General features: G+C 43.6%; 1 protein-coding gene across 1 annotated transcript in view; it reads right to left on the reverse strand.

The window, feature by feature from the left end:
- The window catches only part of tmem63c (transmembrane protein 63C), a 106,203-nt gene that overhangs the window by 26,353 nt on the left and 58,860 nt on the right, over positions 1-20,990 (reverse strand). The window contains exons 13-19 of the mRNA XM_041214746.1: positions 18,790-18,912; positions 10,352-10,505; positions 5,732-5,838; positions 4,288-4,374; positions 3,826-3,891; positions 2,552-2,714; positions 2,186-2,291 (exon numbers count right to left, since the gene is read on the reverse strand). Coding sequence (XP_041070680.1) covers positions 2,186-2,291; positions 2,552-2,714; positions 3,826-3,891; positions 4,288-4,374; positions 5,732-5,838; positions 10,352-10,505; positions 18,790-18,912 — 806 coding nt within the window. The remainder of the gene's footprint in view (positions 1-2,185; positions 2,292-2,551; positions 2,715-3,825; positions 3,892-4,287; positions 4,375-5,731; positions 5,839-10,351; positions 10,506-18,789; positions 18,913-20,990) is intronic.

The raw sequence follows: 20,990 nt of genomic DNA on the forward strand, positions 1-20,990 counted from the left end.
AGAGAGAGAGTGACGGGGAGGGAGAGAGAGAGTGACGGGGAGGGAGAGAGAGAGTGACGGGGAGGGAGAGAGAGAGTGACGGGGAGGGAGAGATAGGGAGTAAGGGTGGAGAGAGAATGATGAGGAAGTAGAGAGTCAGGGGGAAGCAGAGAGAGTGAGGGGAAGGAGAGTGTGATAGGAGGGAGGAAGACTGAGTGGGAGTGACATTGTGGGAACAAGGAGGGAGATGGGGTGGAATGGAGAGCAGTTGGAAAGGTGTGTGGGGGAGAGAGTAATGGATGGTGAAGGAGAGAGAGAATGAATGAGTGGGGGAGAAGTGAGAAATTGAGATAGTGAGTGTGACTGAATAGGGGGTGGGTGAGTGAACAAGACCATGAGTATGGAGGGGGGGGAAAACAGCAAGTTATATCTATGTTAAGAGTATCAGTAAACAAAGTGTCTGGGTCAAATAGTACACAAAGTAGCCCACAGAGCAGCAGGGTAAGGACAGTTCCCTCGCTATTATTTCTCTAAACAATGTGCCGAGGGTCAGTAATTAAACAAATGAGTTAGAAGCATAAATTCAGCTTCCAGGATATGAATTAGTATCCTAACAGAGACTTGGCTACAAGCTGGACATAACTGGAATATTCAAAGTTATAGATTAAGGGAAATTGGGAAAGGAGGAGATGCAATCTTATAAGACACAAATTAAATGAAAAATCCTTAAAAGCTTGAGGACAGGTACAAAAATAACAACTTGTATTTATATAATGCCTTTAACATGGTAAAATATTCCAAGATAAACAAAATTTGACACCGACCAAACTTGGTCAAACAGGTAGGTTCTAAGGAGCATCTTAGGGGAATGTGAAGTCAAGATGTGGAGAAATTTAGGGAGGGAATTCCAATGGCCTTGGCATTTGGAGGCACAGCCACCAACGGTGGAGCAACTGAAATCAGCAAAGGTCAAGACGCCAAGAGCGCAGATATCTGAGGGTTGCAGGAGGTTACAAAAATGGGGAAGGGTGAAGTCAAGGATGGATTTAAAAATAAGGATAAGAATTTTATAATCAAGATATAATATCCTGAAGGGTCTTGACAGGGTGGATGTGGAGAGGATGTTTCCTCGTGTGGGAGAATCTACAACTAGGGGTCACTGTTTAAAAATAAGGGATCTCCCATTTAAGACAGATGAGGAGAATTTTTTTCTCTCAGAGGGTCATAAGTCTTTGGAACTGTGTTCCTCAAAAGTTGGTGGAGGTAGAATCTTTGAATATTTTTAAGGCAGAGCTAGGTGGATTCTTGATAAGCAAGGGGGTAAAAGGTTATTGGGGGTAGGCAAGAATGAGATTAAAATCAGATCAGTCATAATCTTATTGAATGGTGGAGCAGGCTCGAGGGGCCGAGTGGCCTACTCCTGCTCCTAATTTGTATGTTCGTAAGTTGCTTGACCAGGAGCCAACCAGGTCAGTGAACACACGGGTGATAAGTCAATGGGACTTTCTGCGAGTTAAGACGTGGGCAGCAGAGTTTTGGATGACCTCAAGTTTACGGAGGGCAGAATGTGGCAGACCAGCCAGGAGTGCATTGAAATAGTCTAGAGATTATGAAGGCATGGATGAGGGCTTCAGCAGTGGATGAACTGAGACAGGGGTGAAGTTGGGTAATGCTATGAGGTGAAAATAGGTGGTCTTAGTGATGGTGCGGGTATGGGATCTGAAGCTCTTCTTGGGGTTATATTTGATACCAAAGTTGCAAACAGTCTGCTTCAACCTCAGATAATTACTAGGGAACAGGATGGAGTTGGTAACTAGGGAATGGAGTTTGTGACAGGGACCAAAAACAATGCTTTTAGTCTTTCTAACATTTTATTGAAGGAAATGTCTGCTCATCCAATACTGGACATCAGACAACCAATGATAATTTAGAGACAGTGAAGGGCTCATGAGAGGTGAAAAAGTAATTTAAAAGACTAATGGAATGTTGACCTTTATCTCAACAAGGGGTTTGAAATACAAAGCGTAAGAGTTTATACTTCAGTTATCGATGGCTCTGTTAGATTCCATCTGGAGTACTGGAGCATTCAGTTCTGGGCACCACAGCTCAGCAAGGGTATATTGACCTTAGTGGGGGCACATCTACTGCCATCACTTGGGGTATGTGTAGCTGGTTATTCACAGAACAGTTCATCAGAGACACTCACCAAAGGGAACGATTATCGGACATGTAATACTGTACGTCATCACAACAGCAAATATACACATGGTCCAGGCATACTCCAAACCAAACTGATATTCGTAGGCCTGATTCTAGAGAGAGAGAGGGAGGGTTGGAAGAGAATAATCAAGTATACAATATTCAAAATACTCAGACCCCACCAATTAAAAGACAGGTCCTGAGAACTGGAGAACTCCTGATGTGCGAACCTTAGCACCAACCCCCTGTCCCCACCTGCCCCAAGTGACTCACAAGCTCTCCAGTGTCAGGAGGGAGTGACTCGTTTATCCACTGTATGCTGTGTCTTTATAAAATAAGGGAATCCTTTGACCAATTTTGCTGTGGCCTTTACCTTTTTCACATGGATCTGCTCAGCCTTTGATTTAGCGAAAGCGAGTCGTGCTGTGTAGACAAGCAGCCCTGGGATTCGTAACAATTCCATCGCTGTACCAATCAAACTGGATGTTATCACATAGTTAACAAAGAAAGCTCCATTATCTGGGAGAAAGACACATCTACAACAGAAGGAAATGAGTAATTCACAATAGGAAATGTAAACCTCAGAGCAAGTCACAGGCTAATCTAATCGAGAAGGTTTATTTTTGGAATGACAGATACCCGGGATGATTTACTGTCTGGCGTCTAATAAAGGGGTTTGGGTACTTTATGTATAGAACTGATACCCAAGAGTGAATTAAGGAAATGATGACATGTGGTAATGTTACCAGACAAGTAACCCAGAGGTCTAGACTAATGCTCTGGAGGAGATTTGAGTTCCAATCCCACCAGGACAGCTGGGGATTTTAAATTCAATTCATTAAAGATCTGGCATAAAAAGATAGTCTCAGGTAGTCATGAAATTGCCCAATTGATATAAAACCCATCTGGTTCATTAATGTCCTTTTGGGAAGGAAATGTGCCATCCTTATCTGGTCTGACCTACATGTGGCTCTTGACAGCCCTCTGAAATGGCCTAGCCAGAGTTGTATCAAACCAGTACAGAAATAGAAAAGAAAACAGCTAGACAGATGACAGGCATCCACCTGGCAGTAGATACGACAAAGGCACACCCTGAAAAATCCTCCTCGTGATCATTGGGTGACTTGTGCCAAAATTATAATAGCTATCCCACAGAGCAGTCAAGGAACTGCCTGACAGTGTCATACTCGCTAAAGCATACCCTACAGCCAATGTTCCGGACACCAGCATCAGAATCCCTGGGAATGTCCTGTCCCACCAGCAAGTCAGGCCCACCAGATGTGGCAGCAGAGTGGTATAGGCAGGAGGGAGCCCTCAAAGACGACACCAGATCTCTTAAGTCTTTTTTGATTCACTTATGGGGACATCACCAGCAAGGCCAGCCTTTAATGTCCATCCCTAAATGTTCTTGAGAGGGTGGTGGTGGTGGTGATGAGCTACCTTCTTCAACGCTACAGTCTATAAAGTGTAACCACATCCATCATGCTGTTTGGTGGGGGGGTAGTTCCAGGACTTTGACTCAACAACAAGCTTTGGGGAGTCAGAAGGTGAGTTACTCACTGCAAAATTCCTAACCTCGCACCTACTATTGTCACAATATCAATGTGGCTGGTCCAGTTCAGCCAATGATAGGTCAGGAATACTCACTGGAATTTAATATCTGCTTCATCCAGAAAGTGTATGTCGAAGAGCCAGCGGAAAAAGACGTCAAGACTGAAAGACAAAAGATTGGCAAATATTATACTCAGTGAGGGGGAGTGGGGGGCACATGTCACTGCCCTCAGTGAGCATGAGGGGACAAGGGGGGGTTCACTGCCCTCAAGGAGGGGAAGGGGCCACAGCTATTAGTGAGAGCAGACTTGGAATGCAGATTAACAATAAGCTGTTTTTGAGCTGAGTACAAACTGAGCTTTCAATGAGTCACTGAGATTTAGTCACGCTGTGTCTGCTGGGCACTGTCCTGACTCAACGCAAGGATCTAACTAAAGATCTCCTTATTCACTACTCACAGGAAGGCACAATGAATCTGCAGCAACAGATGTCTCATCTCTCTAGCAGGTGCTGCTTTGCTCTTTATACACAGACTGGACATGGTCATGGAGTCAGTACCTGGTGAGGCCCAGCGATGGCAGAATGATCACCATGAAAACCAAGAAGAAATAACACTTGTGCATTGTCACTTGGTTCTCAGTCGACCTGAAACAACAAAATCAAGATGGTGAATCGATATCCAGCCCTTAATGAAAATAATTGCCTCAGGAACTAAACATGATGGCGCCAATACATTTGTCTCCTGTGTCACAAGGCAGGAGGCAACAGATTAAGGGTGTAAGAAAAGAGATGTGCTTTGAGAGGATCTTTGAAGTATAAAGAGAGGCGGAAAGATTTAAAGACAGCACCTCTGATATGACTGAAGGCTGCTCCAGCAAAGGGAGGTGGAGCGGATCAGAGTTTGAGGGCAGAGTTAAAGGAAGAGAAGTCTGCAGAGGTGCAAAGGGTGCAGCAGGGTTTATAGATATGGATGATGATTTTAAATTTAATACAATAGGCAATTTAGTCCCTTGAGCCTGTTCTGCCATTTAATTAGATACATACGAACATATAAATTAGGAGCAGGAGAAGGCCATTCGGCCTTTCGAGCCTATTCCACCACTCAGTAACATCACAACTGATCTGATTTTAACCTCATCTCCACATTCCTGCCTACCCCCAATAACCTTACACCCCTTTGCTTATCAAGAATCTATCTACCTCTGCCTTAAAAATATTCAAAGACTCTGCCTCCACCACCTTTTGAGGAAGAGAGTTCCATAGACTCACGGCCCTTTGAGAGAAAAAAATCTGTCTTAAATGAGCACCTCCTTATTTTTAAACAGTGACCCCTAGTTCTAGATTCTCCCACATGAGGAAACATCCTCTCCACATTCACCCTGTCAAGAGCCCTCAGGATCTTAACGGTTTTAATCAAGTCACTTCTTAATCTTCTGAACTCTAGTGGATACAAGCCTAACCTGTCCAGCCTTTCTTCATAAGACAACCTGCCCATTCCAGGTATTACTCTAGTAAACCTTCTCTGAACTGTTTCCAGCGCATTTATATCCTTCCTTAAATAAGGATACTAAAACTGTACACAATACTCCAGATGTGGTCTCACCAATGCCCTGTATAACTGAAGCATAACCTCCCTACTTTAATATTCAATTCCCTTCGCAATAAACAATAACATTCTATTAGCTTTCCTAATTAAGATCATGGCATTAATCCCATCCATCCACCTTTGTTCCATATCCCCTGATATCGATCCCAACCAAAATGTATCTATGTCATCCTTACAATCTCCAACTGATCCCCGGCATTCAGAGCCTTTGAAGGAGAGCATTCCAGATTTCCAATACCTTTTGTGTGAAGAAGCGCTTCCTGACATCATAGAATTAACCAGGTCAGCCTCAACTTCCTGCTGGAAAATAACTATTAAAGGAAGATCTTGTATTTATAGAGCAGTTTCCATAAGCTCAGGACATCCTAACATTACAGGCAAATAAAGTCCATTTACCTAGTCCAGTGAGACTCAAAGAAAGCGGAGTAGTACACAATAAACGGAAGTAGCACAGAGAATGTCCACAGGAGCAAGGTCGGGAAAAACTGTGTCACAATCGGATTCTGAAAAACAGAAGGTTTTGATAAGAGTATGACTAAAGCAAAATTAGGCAGAAAGCTGCCTCATAATACGTGAAGCAAAAAAACTGTCTCAACACCAGCAACTCAGTCAAAAGCTTTATCAAATACAGCAGGGATCAGAATTCAGTGAGTCCCGTCAAGCAACCAATCATTCACCTCATCACACAACCATCACCCATCCTGATATCTCACTCCTGGATGTTCCCCCAAATTCAGTCATGACTCACCAGTACAACCCATTCACATAGCAGCAGAAACCCAGTCAACCACTACACCGTTTCAGCTAAGGGCTGATGTAGGGGGCTGGAGTAGTGTGAGGGAGCTAGCCCCAGGGAAGATTGGGGGGAGCTGCTCACTCCTGGGGTGTCGAGTGGGGCCAGTGGTCACAACTGGGGAGCATGGAGGAGAAAGCTGAAAAGACACACTTTGTTGTAGAATGTTACGCAATGCAAGGATAAAATACAGACACATCAGTCTCCTACTACAGCAGCACCTCTTAGGTGTGCAGCACTGGATTTTTGTTATAATTTATTGTACAGGATGTGGGTTTTACTGGTTGGGCCAGCATTTATTTGTTACGGCACAGCCAATGGTAAATGCTGAGCTGCTCAAATCCCAGAGGGAAACTTGAAGCAACTGCTACAACTGTTTTGCAATTTGTATAAATTTTGAGATGAGTGCCTTGAATTCAGTAGTAATAAGACCACCAAGTCTTATAGGGTTCTTACAAAACTAAATTAAACTTTTATTAATAGAAGAAATGATTTTAAGTACACACATAGATCTACAAATTACTACTATGACAATTTCTAAATCTCCTAGTTAATCTAACTCCCAGTTACACTTTCATAAAGCCACAGATTTTAAAAGACCTAGGCAAAGAAACATGATACCCTGAACAATCCAATTCAAAGCGAGTTTCTGAACTTCAGTCCTTTGTTGAGAAACAGTGGCCAGAATTTTTAGCGTGTCAGGCGGGCGTGCGTCAGACACAATCGGGCGTAAAATGATGTGTGATGATGTCGGTCAAGCATCCCAACGTCATCGCACACTCGCACAATATTTTGGTTGGCTGGCATGTGCTGGAGTCAGCAGCGTCAGGTATAGATGCTGAAGGTTTTTTCATACTTGTTTTAGATCTTAGAATGCATGCCTTTACACACAGCCTTTGCTCCTTTATATGTATTTTCCCCATTGTTTCACTATGTCTTTGGACTTTACCGTTCTAATAATAAAATCCATCAAAGTACCAATTTTACAAGTAATCTTTGGGAAAAATAAACACATTGGGGAGGGTTTTTCCCTCATCGGGCAGGCTTGGCGGGGGTGGGCAGGGGTGGTCGGGAAGCTGACCGCCACCCGCGATCAGGGCTGGACCACGATTTCACGCCAATTAAGGCTTGCCCATCATGAGACACACACGGCAGCGCTCAGTGCAAGTCCGCGAATGCACGCAGGTGCGTGCTGGAAAAGGAGATGAAGAGTTTGAAACATTAAAAATAAAGATTTTAAAAATCTAATAAAACATGTCCCCTTATGTGATTCTGTCACATGAGCAGGGACATGTTATAAATGAAATGTTAACATTTTTATTTTGTTTTTATTTGCAGTTGGAAACATCAGCCCCTCCGTGGATGAGGTTTCCTGAAAAATGCAAAAGTCGCTTGGCCTGTTTGCCTGTGCACCAACCGTAAGGTTGGATGGGCAGCGAAAAATTTCTTTCAATTATAACTTTAGTGGCCTTAATATGCCTTTTAATTGTCGGCAGGCATGCTGCTGACTCCAGCACGTGCCCGCCGACTGAAATATCGTACGAGTGAGGTTGGGATGCTTGACCGACATCATCACGCATCATTTTATGCCGGGGCTGGTCGGGTGCAAGCTCGCCTGACGTGCTAAAAATTCTGGCCACTGTTTCTTAACTTCTCCTGGCTAAGTGAAACATTTCACCCCTCCTTTGAACTCAATCTAGTGTGGTTTATTTAAAATGCAAATGTTCCCTTTCCACCTATGTTTACCTACTTAACATTTCAAACCTAGCTTATCTTCTGCTATATCAAAGCCTTCAGACCAGCTGCCTTTAATTCAGTTAAGTCTCACACACACACACACACAAATAAACACAGACCCCACTATTACTCTCAATAAATTGCAATAACATTATAAAAATTGTTACATCTTCCTGACATTATTACCCATCCTTAATTGCCCTTGAGAAGGTGGTGGTGAGCTGCCTTCTTGAACCGCTGCAGTCCCAGGGAATGCTGGGAGGAGCTGCTGGCACACCCACAATGCTGTTAGGGAGGGAGTTCCAGATTTTGACCCAGCAACAGTGAAGGAACAGCGATATGTTTCCAAGTGAGGATGGTGAGTGACTCAGAGGGGATCTTCCAGGTGATGGCATTCCCATTTATCTGCTGCCCTTGTCCTTCTAGATGGTAGTGGTCGTAGGTTTGGAAGGTGCTGCCTAAGGAACCTTGGTGAGTTTCTGCAGTGCATCTTGTATATGGTACACACTGCTGCCATTGTTCATCGGTGGTGGAGGGAGTGAATGCTTGTGGAAGGGGTGTCAATCAAGCGGGCTGCTTTGTCCTCGATGGTGACAAGCTTCTTGAGTGTTGTTGCAGCTGCACTCATCCAGGCAAGTGAAGAGTATTCCATCACAGTCCTGACTTGTGCCTTGTAGATGGTGGCCAGGCTTTGGAGAGTCAGGAGTTGAGTTACTTGCCACAGGATTCCAAGCGTCTAACCTGTTCTTGTAGCCACAGTATTTATATGGTTAGTCCAGTTCAGTTTCTGGTCAATGGTAACCCCCAGGATGTTGATAGTAGGAGATTCAGCAGTGGTAATGCCATTGAATGCATGGAGCGATGGTTAGATTCTCTCTTGTTGGAGACAGTCATTGCCTGGCACTTGTATGGAACAAATGTTACTTGCCACTTGTCAGCCCAAGCTTGGATATTGTCCAGGACTTGCTGCATTTGGACACGGACTGATTCAGTATCTGAGAAGTGACGAATGTTGCTCAACATTGTGCAATCATCAGCGAACATCCCCACTTCTGACCTTATGATGGAAAGGTCACTGAAGAAGCAGCTGAAGATGTTTGGGCCTAGGACACTACCCTGAGGAACTCCTGCAGTGATATCCTGGGACTGAGATGATTGACCTCCAACAACCAGAACCATCTTCCTTAGTGCTCGGTATGACGCCAACCAGCATAGACTTTTCCCCCTGATTCCTATTGGCTCCAGTTTTGCTAGGGCTCCTTGATGCCACACTTGGTCAAATGTCTTGATGTCATGGACAGTCACTCTCACCTCACCTCTGGAATTCAGCTCATTTGTCCATATCTGTAATGAGGCCTGGAGTTGAATGGTCTTGGCAGAACCCAAACTGAGCATCAGTGAACAGGTTATTGCTAAGTAAGTGCTGCTTGTTAGGACTGCTACTGACACCTTCCATCACTCTTCTGATGATTGAGAATAGACTGATATGGTAATTGTTCAGATTAGATTTGTTCTGCTTTTTGTGGACAGGACATACCTGGGCAATTATCTGGTGGGTGTCAGTGTTGTGGCTTTACTGGAATTGCTTGGCTAGTGACACAGGTAGTTCTGGAGTCCCAAGTTTTCAGTATTATTGCTGGAATGTTTTTGCAGTCTCCTCCTCTGGTTAGTTTTTTTAAATTATCCACCAACATTTATGACTGGATGTGACAGGACTGCAGAGCTTTGATCTGATCTGCTGGCATTGCTTACTTCTACCAATAGCATGTTGCTTCTGCTGTTGAGTATGCAGGTAGTCCTGTGCTGTACTCTCACAGGTTGGTACTTAATTTTAGTATGCCTGATGCTGCTCCTGGCATGCTCCCCTACACTCCTCATTGAACAAGGGTTGATCTTCCTAGCTGAATGGTTACAGTGTAGTGAGGGATATGCCAGGCCATTAAGTTACAGATTGTGGTTGATTAGAATTCTGCTACTGCTGATGGCCCACACCACCTCTTGGATATCCAGTTTTGAGCTGCTAGATCTGTTCTGAAGTTACTCCATTTAGCACAGTGGTAGTGCCACGCAACATAATGGAGGGTATCCTCAGTGCGAAGATAGAACTTTGTCTCCACAACAATGTGCGGTAGTCACTCTTACCGATACTGTCATGGACAGGTGCATCTGCCACAGGTAAATTGTTAAAGAAGAGGTCAAGTACTTTTCCTTTCTTGTTGGTTCTGTCACTACCTGCTGCAGGCCTAGTGAGGCAGATTCAGCAACCTGGTCAGTAGTAGTGCTTCCAAAGCATCCTTGGTGATGGACCATGAAGTCCTGCACCCAGGATATACTCTGTGCCACTTAATGACATTGGCAAGATCCATTTTGGTGCTGTGTGAGAAAATGGAGATACGTGCTAGCCAGTGATAACGCAGGCAACCTGGTGTTGTGGGGTGGGGGGGGGGGGTGGTAGCAATAACTAGGCAGCAGCAGTCTTCACCTACCTTGAGACTCTCAACAGGATTAGTGACATTGAACTTGTCCATGGTGTTGACGATAATGGCAGGTGTGGTGAGAAAGAAGAGGAGCAGGAAGAGAAAGATATTGAGAAGTGCGCAGCGGATCCACCAAGTGCTACCCTGTACCGACAGATTCTCCCTGACACAAGAAAAATCACATTTACAGAATTAATACAACATGGACAACAACAGAAACTTACATTGATATAGTGCCTTTCACATAGTAAAACATCCTAAAGCACTTCATGGGAGTTATCAAACCCAGGCAGCTGAAGGCACAGCCGCCAATGGTGGAGTGATTAAAATCTACTGCAAGGAAAGGAGCTAGCTGTTTGGTGAGTATCTGGTAGGTGGGTATATTCTATTCTATCCCTAAGGTTTAAAAAGTACACAAATTGGTGGTAAAGTTAATAAAACATATTAAAAATCAACATGAGTTAGTGATTAATATAATTAATTATTTAAAACCACATTAAGGATGGCAGGACAGATGATGTGTCAATGCTGCAGCTTGTGGGAGTTTCTGGAAGCCAGCATGATCCAGGGTAAACACGTCTGCAGTAAGTGTTTGTGGCTCGAGGAACTTCGGCTCAGAGTCATTGAGCTGGAGGCTGAGCTGCAGACACTGCAACACATCAGGGAGGGGGAAAGTTACCTGGATGTAGTCACACCACTTAGGATAGGGTCTTATGATTTGGTCAGTGGTCAGGAACAGGAGGGTGTGACTGCAAGTGAGGCAGGTAAGGGGTCCCAGGCAGCAGGAGTATGAGCCTCTGCAATTGTCCAGTAGGTTTAATATTCTCTCAGCATCACTAATGTCCTTTAGGAAAGGAAATCTGCCATTCTTACCTGGTCTGGTCTACATGTGACTCCAGACCAACAGCAATGTGGTTGACTCTTAAATGCCCCCTGAACAAGGGTAGTTAGGGATGGGTAATGAATGCTGACCTAGCCAACAATGCCCACATCCCATGAATGAATTTAAAAAGAAATCTTGTTTAGGTGAGCACAGGGGCCGCAGGGAGGATGACCAAACTGACCATGGTACCGTGGTACAGGAAACCATTCAAGTGAGGGGAGCAAAAAGGAATTTAGTGGTAGTAGGGGACAGTATAGTGAGGGGGAATGACACTGTTCTCTGCAGCAGAGAATGAGAGTCCAGACGGCTGTGTTGCCTGCCTGGTGCCAGGGTTCCTGACATCTGCTCAGGGCTGGAGAGGAACTTGCAGTGGGAGGGGGACGATCCAGTTGTCTTGGTGCATGTAGGTACCAATGACATAGGTAGAACTAGGAAAGAGGTTCTGCATACAGAGAATGAGGAACTAGGCACTAAATTGAAAAGCAGAACCTCAAAGATTATAATCCCTGGATTATTACCTGAACCACGTGCAAATTGGCACAGGACAAATAAAGTTATAGAGATGAATGCGTGGCTCAAAGACTGGTGTGGGAGCAACGGGTTCCAATTTGTTGGGCACTGGCACCAGTTCTGGGAAAGTGGGGGCTGTACTGTTGGGTCAGTCTACACCTGAACCATGTAAACCACATAACCAGGGAAGTAGAGAGGACTTCAAATTAAAAAGTGAAGGCAAGGTATCAAATGTGGAAAGATGTAGTATATCAGAGTCGAGTCAAGGTAAGAGAGGAAAATACTGAAATGGGAAATGAGGGTCAAAGAATGGCAGGAAGGGACATAGAGAAAAAAACCTAAGAATGCAACAAGAATCAGGACTAGATGTCACAAAGATAACAAAAAGACAAAATTAAAGGTTCTCTATCTGAATGCACTTAGCATTCATAATAAAGTAAACAAATTGATAGCACACATTGAAGTAAATAAATTTGATCTGATAGCCATTACTGAGACCCTGGCTACAAGATGACAAGGATTGGGTCCTGAATACTGAGGGGTGTACGACATTCAAGGAGAATAAGAGAGGTAGCACTGTCAATCAAGGATGGCATTGCTGCAATAGTTAGAGATGACATTGGTTCAGGAGATCAGGATGTAGAATTGGTTTGGGTGGAGATAAGGAATAGTAGGGGAAAGAAGCCACTATTCAGAGTGGTCTACAGGCCCCCTAACAGTAACCACAATGCAGGTATACAAGAAGAAATATTGGATGCTTGTGATAAAAGGATGGCAATAGTCATGGGTGACCTTAATCTACATAAAAATTAGAAAAATCAGCATTAGCCTGGATGAGGCGTTCATAGAATGCTTTCAAGACAGTTTCTTAGAGCAGCACGTTCAGGAACCAACAAGAGAGGAGCCTATAATAGACTTGGTATTGTATAATGTGACAGGATTAGGTAAAGGTACCCATAGATAGCAGCGATCACAATATGATTGAATTTTATATCCAGTATGAGAGGGAGAAGAATGAGTCTAAGACTAGTATTTTAAACGTAAATAAGGACCATTATGTGGGCATGAAAGCTGAGCTAGCTGAAGTCAACTGGGATACTAGGCTAGGGGATAGATCAATAGGGAAGCAGTGGCAGACATTTAAGGAGATATTTCAGAATAATCAGAAGAAGCATATTCCTACTATAAAGAAAAATTCTGAAGGGAGGACACATCATCTGCGATTAACTAGAGAAGTTAGGGAAAGTATCAAATTTAACAAAAAAAGTATATAACTGCACAAAGGAATGGCAGGTCAGGTGATTGGTTAGAATATAAAGAATGGCAGAGAATGACTAAAAAGGTTAATCAGGAGAAAGAAATTAGAGTAAGAGAGGAAGCTAGCTAGAAATGTAAAAACGGTTAGCAAGAGTTTCTATAGGTATTTTAAAATGAAAAGAGTAAGTAAAGTGAATGTTGGTCCTCTAAAGAGTGAGGATGGGGTGTTAATAGTAGATTATAAGGAAATGGCAGATGAGATGAACAAATATTTTACTTCTGTCTTCACTATAGAGGGTACAAAAAACATTCCAGTAATAGCTGTAAATCAGGAGGTGGAGGAGAGAGAGGAACTAGGTAAAATTACAATCACTGGGGAAGCGGTACTGAGCAAACTGATGGAGCTGCGGGCTGACAAGTCCCCAGGTCCTGATGGACTTCATCCTAGGGTATTAAAAGGTGGTTAATGAGGTAGGAGATGCATTGGTGTTAATTCTCCAAAATTCCCTACATTCTGGAAAGGTTCCATCAGACTGGAAAGTAGCAAATGTAACCTCTCTATTCAAGAAGGGAAGGAGGTAGAAAACAGGAAACTATAGGCCAGTTAGCTTGATGTCTGTCATTGGGAAGGTGTTAGAGTCAATTATTAAAGAAGTTACAGCTGGGTACTTAGAAAAACTCAAATTGGGAAGAGTCAGCATGGTTTTGTGAAAAGGAAATCAGGTTTGACCAATGTATTAGAATTCTTTGAAGGAATAACATATGCTGTGAATAAAATGTAGACATGCTGTAATTGGATTTCCAGAAGGCATTTGATAAGGCGCCACATCAAAGTTTTGCAGAAAGTAAAAGCTTGTGTAGGGGGTAGCTTATTAACATGGATAGAAGATCGGTTGGCTGGCAGAAAACAGGGTATGCATAAATGGGCTTTTGTCTGATTGGCAAGATTTGATGAGTGGAGTCCTGCCAGGATCTGTGCTAGGGCATCAATGTTTTACAATTTACATCAATGACTTAGATGAGGGGAGCACAGGCATGATAGCTAAATTTTCAGACAGCACAAAGATAGGAAGGAAAGTATGTTGTGAAGGAGACAAAGAGTTTGCGGATGGATACAGATAGGTTAAGTGAGTGGGCAAACATTTGGCAGATGGATTATAATGTGGGAAAATATGAAGTTGTTTGCTTTGGCAAGAAGAATAAAAAAGCAGAGTATTACTTAAACGGAGAATAACTGCAGAATTCCGAACTACAGAGCGATCTAGGTGTTCTCGTGCATGAATCACAAAAAGTTAGTATGCAGATACAGCATGTAATCAAGAAGGCTAATGGAATGCTATCCTTTATTACGAGAGGAATTGAACATAAAAGTAAGGATGTTATGCTTCAGTTATACAGGGCATTGGTGAGATCACATTTGTATGCAGTTTTGATCCCCTTAAATAAGGAAGGATGTAAATGTGTTGGAGGCGGTTCAGAGGAGGTATACTAGATTGATACCTGGAATGAGTGGGTTGTCTTTTGAGGAAAGATTGGACAGACTGGGCTTGTTTCCACTGGAGTTTAGAAGAGTGAGTGGTGACTTGATTGAAGTATATAAGATCCTGAATGGTCTTGACAAGGTGAATGTGGAAAGGATGTTTCTTCTTGTGGGTGAGTCCAGGACTAGGGGGGACTGTTTTAAAGTTAGGGGTCACACTTATAGGATAGAGATGAGGAGAAATGTTTTCTCTCAGAGGGCTGTGCAAGTTTAGAACTCTGCCTCAGAATGCGGTGGAGGCACGTTGAATATTTTTAAGGTGGCGGTAGATAGATTCTTGTTAGGCAAGGGAATCAAAGGTTATCAGGGATAGATGGGAATATGGAATTTGAAACACAGATAGATGAGCCATGATCGTACTGAATGGCAGAGCAGGCTCGAGGGGTCGAATGGTCTACTTCTGCTCCTCTTTCGTATGCAAACCATTAATCTCAGTCTTGAACATGCTCAACATTCCCAGGAATTAGTTTGGTGAACCTTTGTTGCCCTCCCTCTATGGCAAGTATATCTTTCCTTAGGTAAGGAGACCAAAACTGCACTTAATATTCCAGGTGTGGTCTCGCCAAGGCTCTATATAATTGCAGTAAGACATCTTTATTTCTATACTCAAATCCTCTTGTAATGAAGACCAACATACCATTTCCTTTCTTAATTGCTTGCTGTACCTGCATGTTAGCTTTCAGTGACTCATGAACAAGCACAGCCAGATCCCTCTGAAGTTCAACACTGCCCAGCCTCTCACCTTGGCTGCGTAATTTTTAATATGAAGAATACCATCTCTGTTTTTAATTATTCATTTATGTTTTGAAAGTTTTGATTGAATCCCTGCCTCAACAGCTTTCAGGTGGAAAGAGTTCCAGATATCCAGCACCCTTTTGTGTGAGGAAGTGTTTCCTGACATCATCCATGTAAGGCTTTAATCTTAAGCTTATGCCTCCTTATTCTGGACTCCTGCCACCAGAGGCAATATCTACTCTTATCAACCTCTTTAATCATCTTATACAGCTTGATTAGATGATCCTTTAATCTTCTATACGTGAGCGAATACAAGCCCACCTCATGCAACCTGTTCTCATAATTTAACCCTTTTAGCACTGTTATGATCCCAGCTGAGATTACCCCTGGACAAGCCCGATCCCGGGGTGAAATCCACCTTATAGATCCTAACTTTTATTTGTTTGTTTAGATACATGGAGATTAGCTACTGAACAGAGTCACCAGAGTCAGCTAATGAACTTTATAAAAAGCATAAAACATTTATTAAACAAGATGAACTATATTACAATACTCCTTCATCCACAACTATATCTTTACAGGCATATACAGATTTGTAAGGATAACACAAGTTACAAAAGGTATCTTATACTCCAATGTTCACAGTAAGTACACTGTCCATGTAGACCAAATAGCACCCTGTGGTCAGACACGCCATGCTCTAAAACCAAGTGACAGATGGCACCTCAACCAGATTCTGTACGGATCTCTCATCAACTCTCCCCCGGTGCCTGTCACAATGTGAGCCAACCGGTGTCACTGAACTCCGTCTTTCACACGTGGGTTTCCAATCTCCACTCTCGCTTTGGAATCTCCTCCCAAACTGATGCTTTCTCTCAGATGCCTTCCGCAAGGGTTCACCTCCAGGGTTTCGAACTCTGCTTCCAATGTTCTTCTTCCCTGGGTCACCACATGCATTCTTCCATGCACTCTCTCACCTACTCAGCTGTCAACAGTACCACTGCTTCACATGCCCATAGCAAAGAGTTACAGACATTCAGCTGTCTCTTTGCACCTTCTGACTTTTCAAGCCTTTATCTCTAAGCTTGAAGCTCTAAATTTGAAGCTTGGAGCCTTTCTCTGCCTTTTACTTTTCACTTCACTTAACAGAACATTTTCCCAGATTCCTGTCCTTCCTTTGGCTAGAAGGTCTGCTTGGGACTTTCTCCTGTTCCACTGCCCTGGACTTTGGAGTCTTTTCTTTAGCTTGGGACTTGCTATCTGTCCCCTCTGATCCAGTTTCAAAACCAATTGGACTCAAAACAACTTCCAAATCAAACTGCTGTTTCTAGTTTTTTCTGTGTGTGCCTATGGGAGGGACCTTCCTCTCTGGACCCTGTTGCTAAACAATGGCCCAGTTTCTCTACTCTTGTTCATCTAACTTAGCTGCAACAGTCATAAAACTCTCATTAGAAATGCAGGCACCCTTTAAAGTAAAACTAAAACTCAATTTGACCTTTTCGTAACACACAAATACAGAAATACAAATCAAACTTAAACATTAAAGCTAAAAGTCATTCCTAACACCCACCAATATAACTTACTTGACTATCTCTATTTCCTAACAGCCCTAGCATCACTGTGATGAGTCTGTACTTCAGCCCCTTGAAAGCCATTAGTATCTCCTACCTGAGACGCAGTGTTCAGAACTGAACACAGTTACTCCAGATCAGATCTAAACAGAGCTTTAAACAACTGTAACATAGGGCAGGATCTTGCCATCAGCAAGTGGGGGCAAGGCCCGCTCGCTGACACATAAAATGATGCGGGATGATGTCGGGTGGAACTCCCGACATCACCCCACGTCATTTCCATTTTCAGGTCGGCGGGGGTGCAGCTGAGTCAGCTGTGTGCCCGCCGACCTGTCAACGGCCTACTGAGGCCATTGAGAAATTAATTAAAATTATTTATGGACCTGCCCGTCCAATCTTAAGGTTGGTGGGCAGGCCGGGAGCCCTGGCGGGCTTCAGAAAAAGCATGAAACCTCATCCACGAGCAGGATGAGGTTTCATGAGGGTATTTAAATTTTTAATAAAGGTTTCAGTTAAAGTTATGGACATGTCCCAACTCATGTGACAGTGTCACGGGACATGTCAGGGAAATTTTTCTATCATTTGCATTGCAAATTTTAATTCGGAGCCGATCCTGCAGCTCCCACCCTGCAAAGGAAGCACACAGTGCTTCCTCGCTTCCTGGCGGACATCACGCTAGGTGGGCCTTAATTGGCTCGCCCACATAAAATGGCAGCACGCCCCCAATTGGGGGCACCAATCGGAGGCATGCCCACCCATCCTCCACCCTCCCCCTCCTCCAACAGGGGGAACATTTTTCCCATAATTTCTGCCTCTTTGCATTTAAATTCCTTTGAGATAAAGTTCATTATTCTATTAACCTTTTAAATTACTCTTTGTACCTCTCCACTAGCATTTAGTATTAGGACTCATTGGCAGAGTTGGCTCGACGGGCCATATGATCTACTTCTGCTCCTATTTCTTGTGTTCTTGTTCTTGACTCCTAAACTTCTCTGCTCATCCCTAGTTTCCCACCATTTAGGAAATGCTCTGATTGATCTTCCTTAGATTCAAAGTGGATGACCTTACACTGACCTCTATCTGCCACAGTTTCACATAATCACTGAATCTATCAGTGTCCCTCTGCAACTTTCTGGTCTCAACTACACTACTGATTGTGCCATCAAACACAGATGAGGAATGAGTGTATACATAGGTCTGTTGATGACTAAGTCATTGATAAATATGGTGGAAAGCTGAGGCCCCAATACAGATTCTTGGTGGACCCCACTAGACACATCACATCAATCAGGATACATATCCATTATCTGTATGTTCTGCTCCTACCTCCTAACCAACTTCCTATCAAAGCCAATGAGTTGCCTCCAATTCCATGCACTTTTATTTTTGGTAGCAGGCATCACCTTAAACAGTCACTCCCTCCACCACCGACGCACAGTGGCAGCAGTGTGTACCATCTACAAGATGCACTGCAGCAACTCACCAAAACTCCTTCGACAGCACCTTCCGAATCCGCGACCTCTATCACCTAGAAGGACAAAGCCAGCTGGTGAATAGGAACATCATAGGAACTGCAAATTCCCTTCCAAGCCACACAACATCCTGACTTCGAACCATATCGCCGTTCCTTCACTGTCTCTGGGTTAAAATCCTGAAAATTCCTTCCTAACAGCACAGTGGGTGTTCCTGCACCACATGGACAGCTACCATTCAAGAAGGTGGCTCACCGCCACCTTCTCAAGGGCAATTAATGACAGCCTTATCAAAGACGCCTACACTGAGAATTAACAAAAAAAAAGCTCTGATGGTGTGGAGGTATAAGCCTGCTGCCTTGATCATAGCACCAGTAATGGGAGCATTAAGCAACTTTCCATTGCTGGTCACCTTGTTACTGATAATCTAGAATTAAGACCTACCAAGATATGCTCACAAAATGGAATTAGATTCCTACCAGATAATGTCACTCAGTGCTGGGGCATATCTAACATCCCATCTGTAAGACTTGACGACAGTAGTGATACTGGACTGCTGTGGCTGATACCGGCACCGACTGTGCTGGTAATGCTTCACAATCCTGAAAAATAGAGAGAGAGGTACAGGGGCCGTTGAGTGAGTAGTCGGCAGAAGAGAAGCATGAGTACTGTCGACCAGATGAAATACTGCTGATGTACAAGGTGCCTCAGTATAAACTATAGTTCATGAACATAGGAACAAGCATCGGTCATTCAATACTGTGGCTACAAGAGCAGATCAGAGGCTGGGAATCCTACAGAGAGTAACTCACTTCCTGACTCCCCAAAGCCTGTCCATCTACAAGGCACAAGTCAGAATTGTGGTGAAATACTCTCCACTTACCTGGATGAGTGCAGCTCCAACAACACTCAGAAAACTAGACAGGACAAAGCAGCCTGTTGATTAGCATCCCATCCACGAACTTCAACACCCACTCCTTCTGCCACCAACGCACAATGGCAGTAGTGTGTACCATCTACAAGATGCGCTACAGCAACTACCCAAGGCTCCTTAGCACCTTCCAAACCCCAGACCACTACCATCTAGAAGGAAAAGGGCAGCAAATAGATAGGGACAGCACCACCTGGAAGTTCCACTCCAAGCCACTCACCATCCTGACTTGGAACTATATCGTTGTTCCTTCACTGTCGCTGGGTCAAAATCCTGGAACTCTCTCCCGTCCTAACAGCACTGTGGGTGTTCCGACAACACACATGGACTGCAGCAATTCAAAGAGGCAGCTTCTCAAGGGCAATTAGGGATGGGCAATTAATTGCTGGTCCAGTCATCGATGCCCATGTCTCATGAAAGAAAAAGAAAATGCCTCGAGTCTGTTCCACGATTTAATTAAATCGTGGCTGGGAAGCCAGGAATTTATGTTCAACTATATAAAACACTAGTCAGGTGTCAATCCAATTCTGGGCATAACATTTTAGGAGATAGTGGTCTTTCGAGATAGTGCAGAGATTTACCAGAATGGTACCAGAGATAAGGAACTTCGGTTATGTGGAGAGACTGGAGAAGCTGGGATTGTTCTCCTTGGAGCAGTGAAGGTTAAGAGGAGGTTTGATAGAGGTGTTCAAAGTCATCAATACTTTTGTTAGCGTAAATATAAAGAAACTATTCCCACCTACAGCAGGGTCAGTAACCAGAGGGCACAGATTTAAGGTAATCAGCAAAACAACCAAAGGGAGGATGAGAAAGTGAAGAGTTATGATCTAGAATTTACTGTCTAAAAGGGTGGTGAAAGTAACAACATTTTGCACTTATATTAATGTATTAATGCCCCAAGGCATTTTACAGGAGAGTTCCCAAAGCAAAATTTGACACCAAGTCACATAGGGATGTATTAAAACCAATAACCAAAAGCTTAGTCAAAGTGTTAGGTTTTATGGAACGCCTTAAAGGAGAAGAGAAAGAGTTGGTGAGGTTTAGGAAGGGAATTCCAGAGCTTAGGGTCTTGGCTACTGAAGACATCACCGCCAATGGTAGCATGATTAAAACTGGGGATTGCAACAGACCAGAATCAAAGGAGCGCAGATATCTTGGAGGGTTGTGGGGCTGGAGAAGATTACAAAGATAGGGAGTTGTGAGGCCTTGGAGGAATTTGAAATCAAGGATGAGAATTTCAAAATTGAGGCGTTGCTTATCTGGGGGACAATGCAAGTCAGTGAGCACGGGCTGACAGTTAACAGAACTTGATACAAGTTAGGAGATAGGCAACAGTTTTGGATTACCTAGGAGCTGCGCTGGGCCAGTAGGAAGGAGTGGAGGGACAATGAATGGTCTGTGCTGGTTAGTGTAAGGGCACTGCATGTTGGGTTAGATTGTTTGTATAAATAGACAAATGGAAGGTCCAATAACCAACAAAAGAAATACCAACAAAAGAAAGAAGGACCGTGATATCATTAAAGAAATTAGCATAGAAAGGGAGGAGGTTCTAAGTGGTCTGGCAGGCTTAAAAGTAGATAAATCTCCAGGCCTGGATGAAATGTATCCCAGGCTGTTGAGTGAGGCAAGGGAGGAGATAGCAGAAAATTGAGCTGTATAAAATTATGAGGGACATAGATAGAGTAGACAGAAAGGAATTTTTCCCCTTGAAGGAAGGATCAATAACCAGGGGGCATAGATTTAAAGTAA

This window comes from Carcharodon carcharias, chromosome 20 (genome assembly GCF_017639515.1).
Source record: "Carcharodon carcharias isolate sCarCar2 chromosome 20, sCarCar2.pri, whole genome shotgun sequence".
Taxonomy (NCBI): domain Eukaryota; kingdom Metazoa; phylum Chordata; class Chondrichthyes; order Lamniformes; family Lamnidae; genus Carcharodon; species Carcharodon carcharias.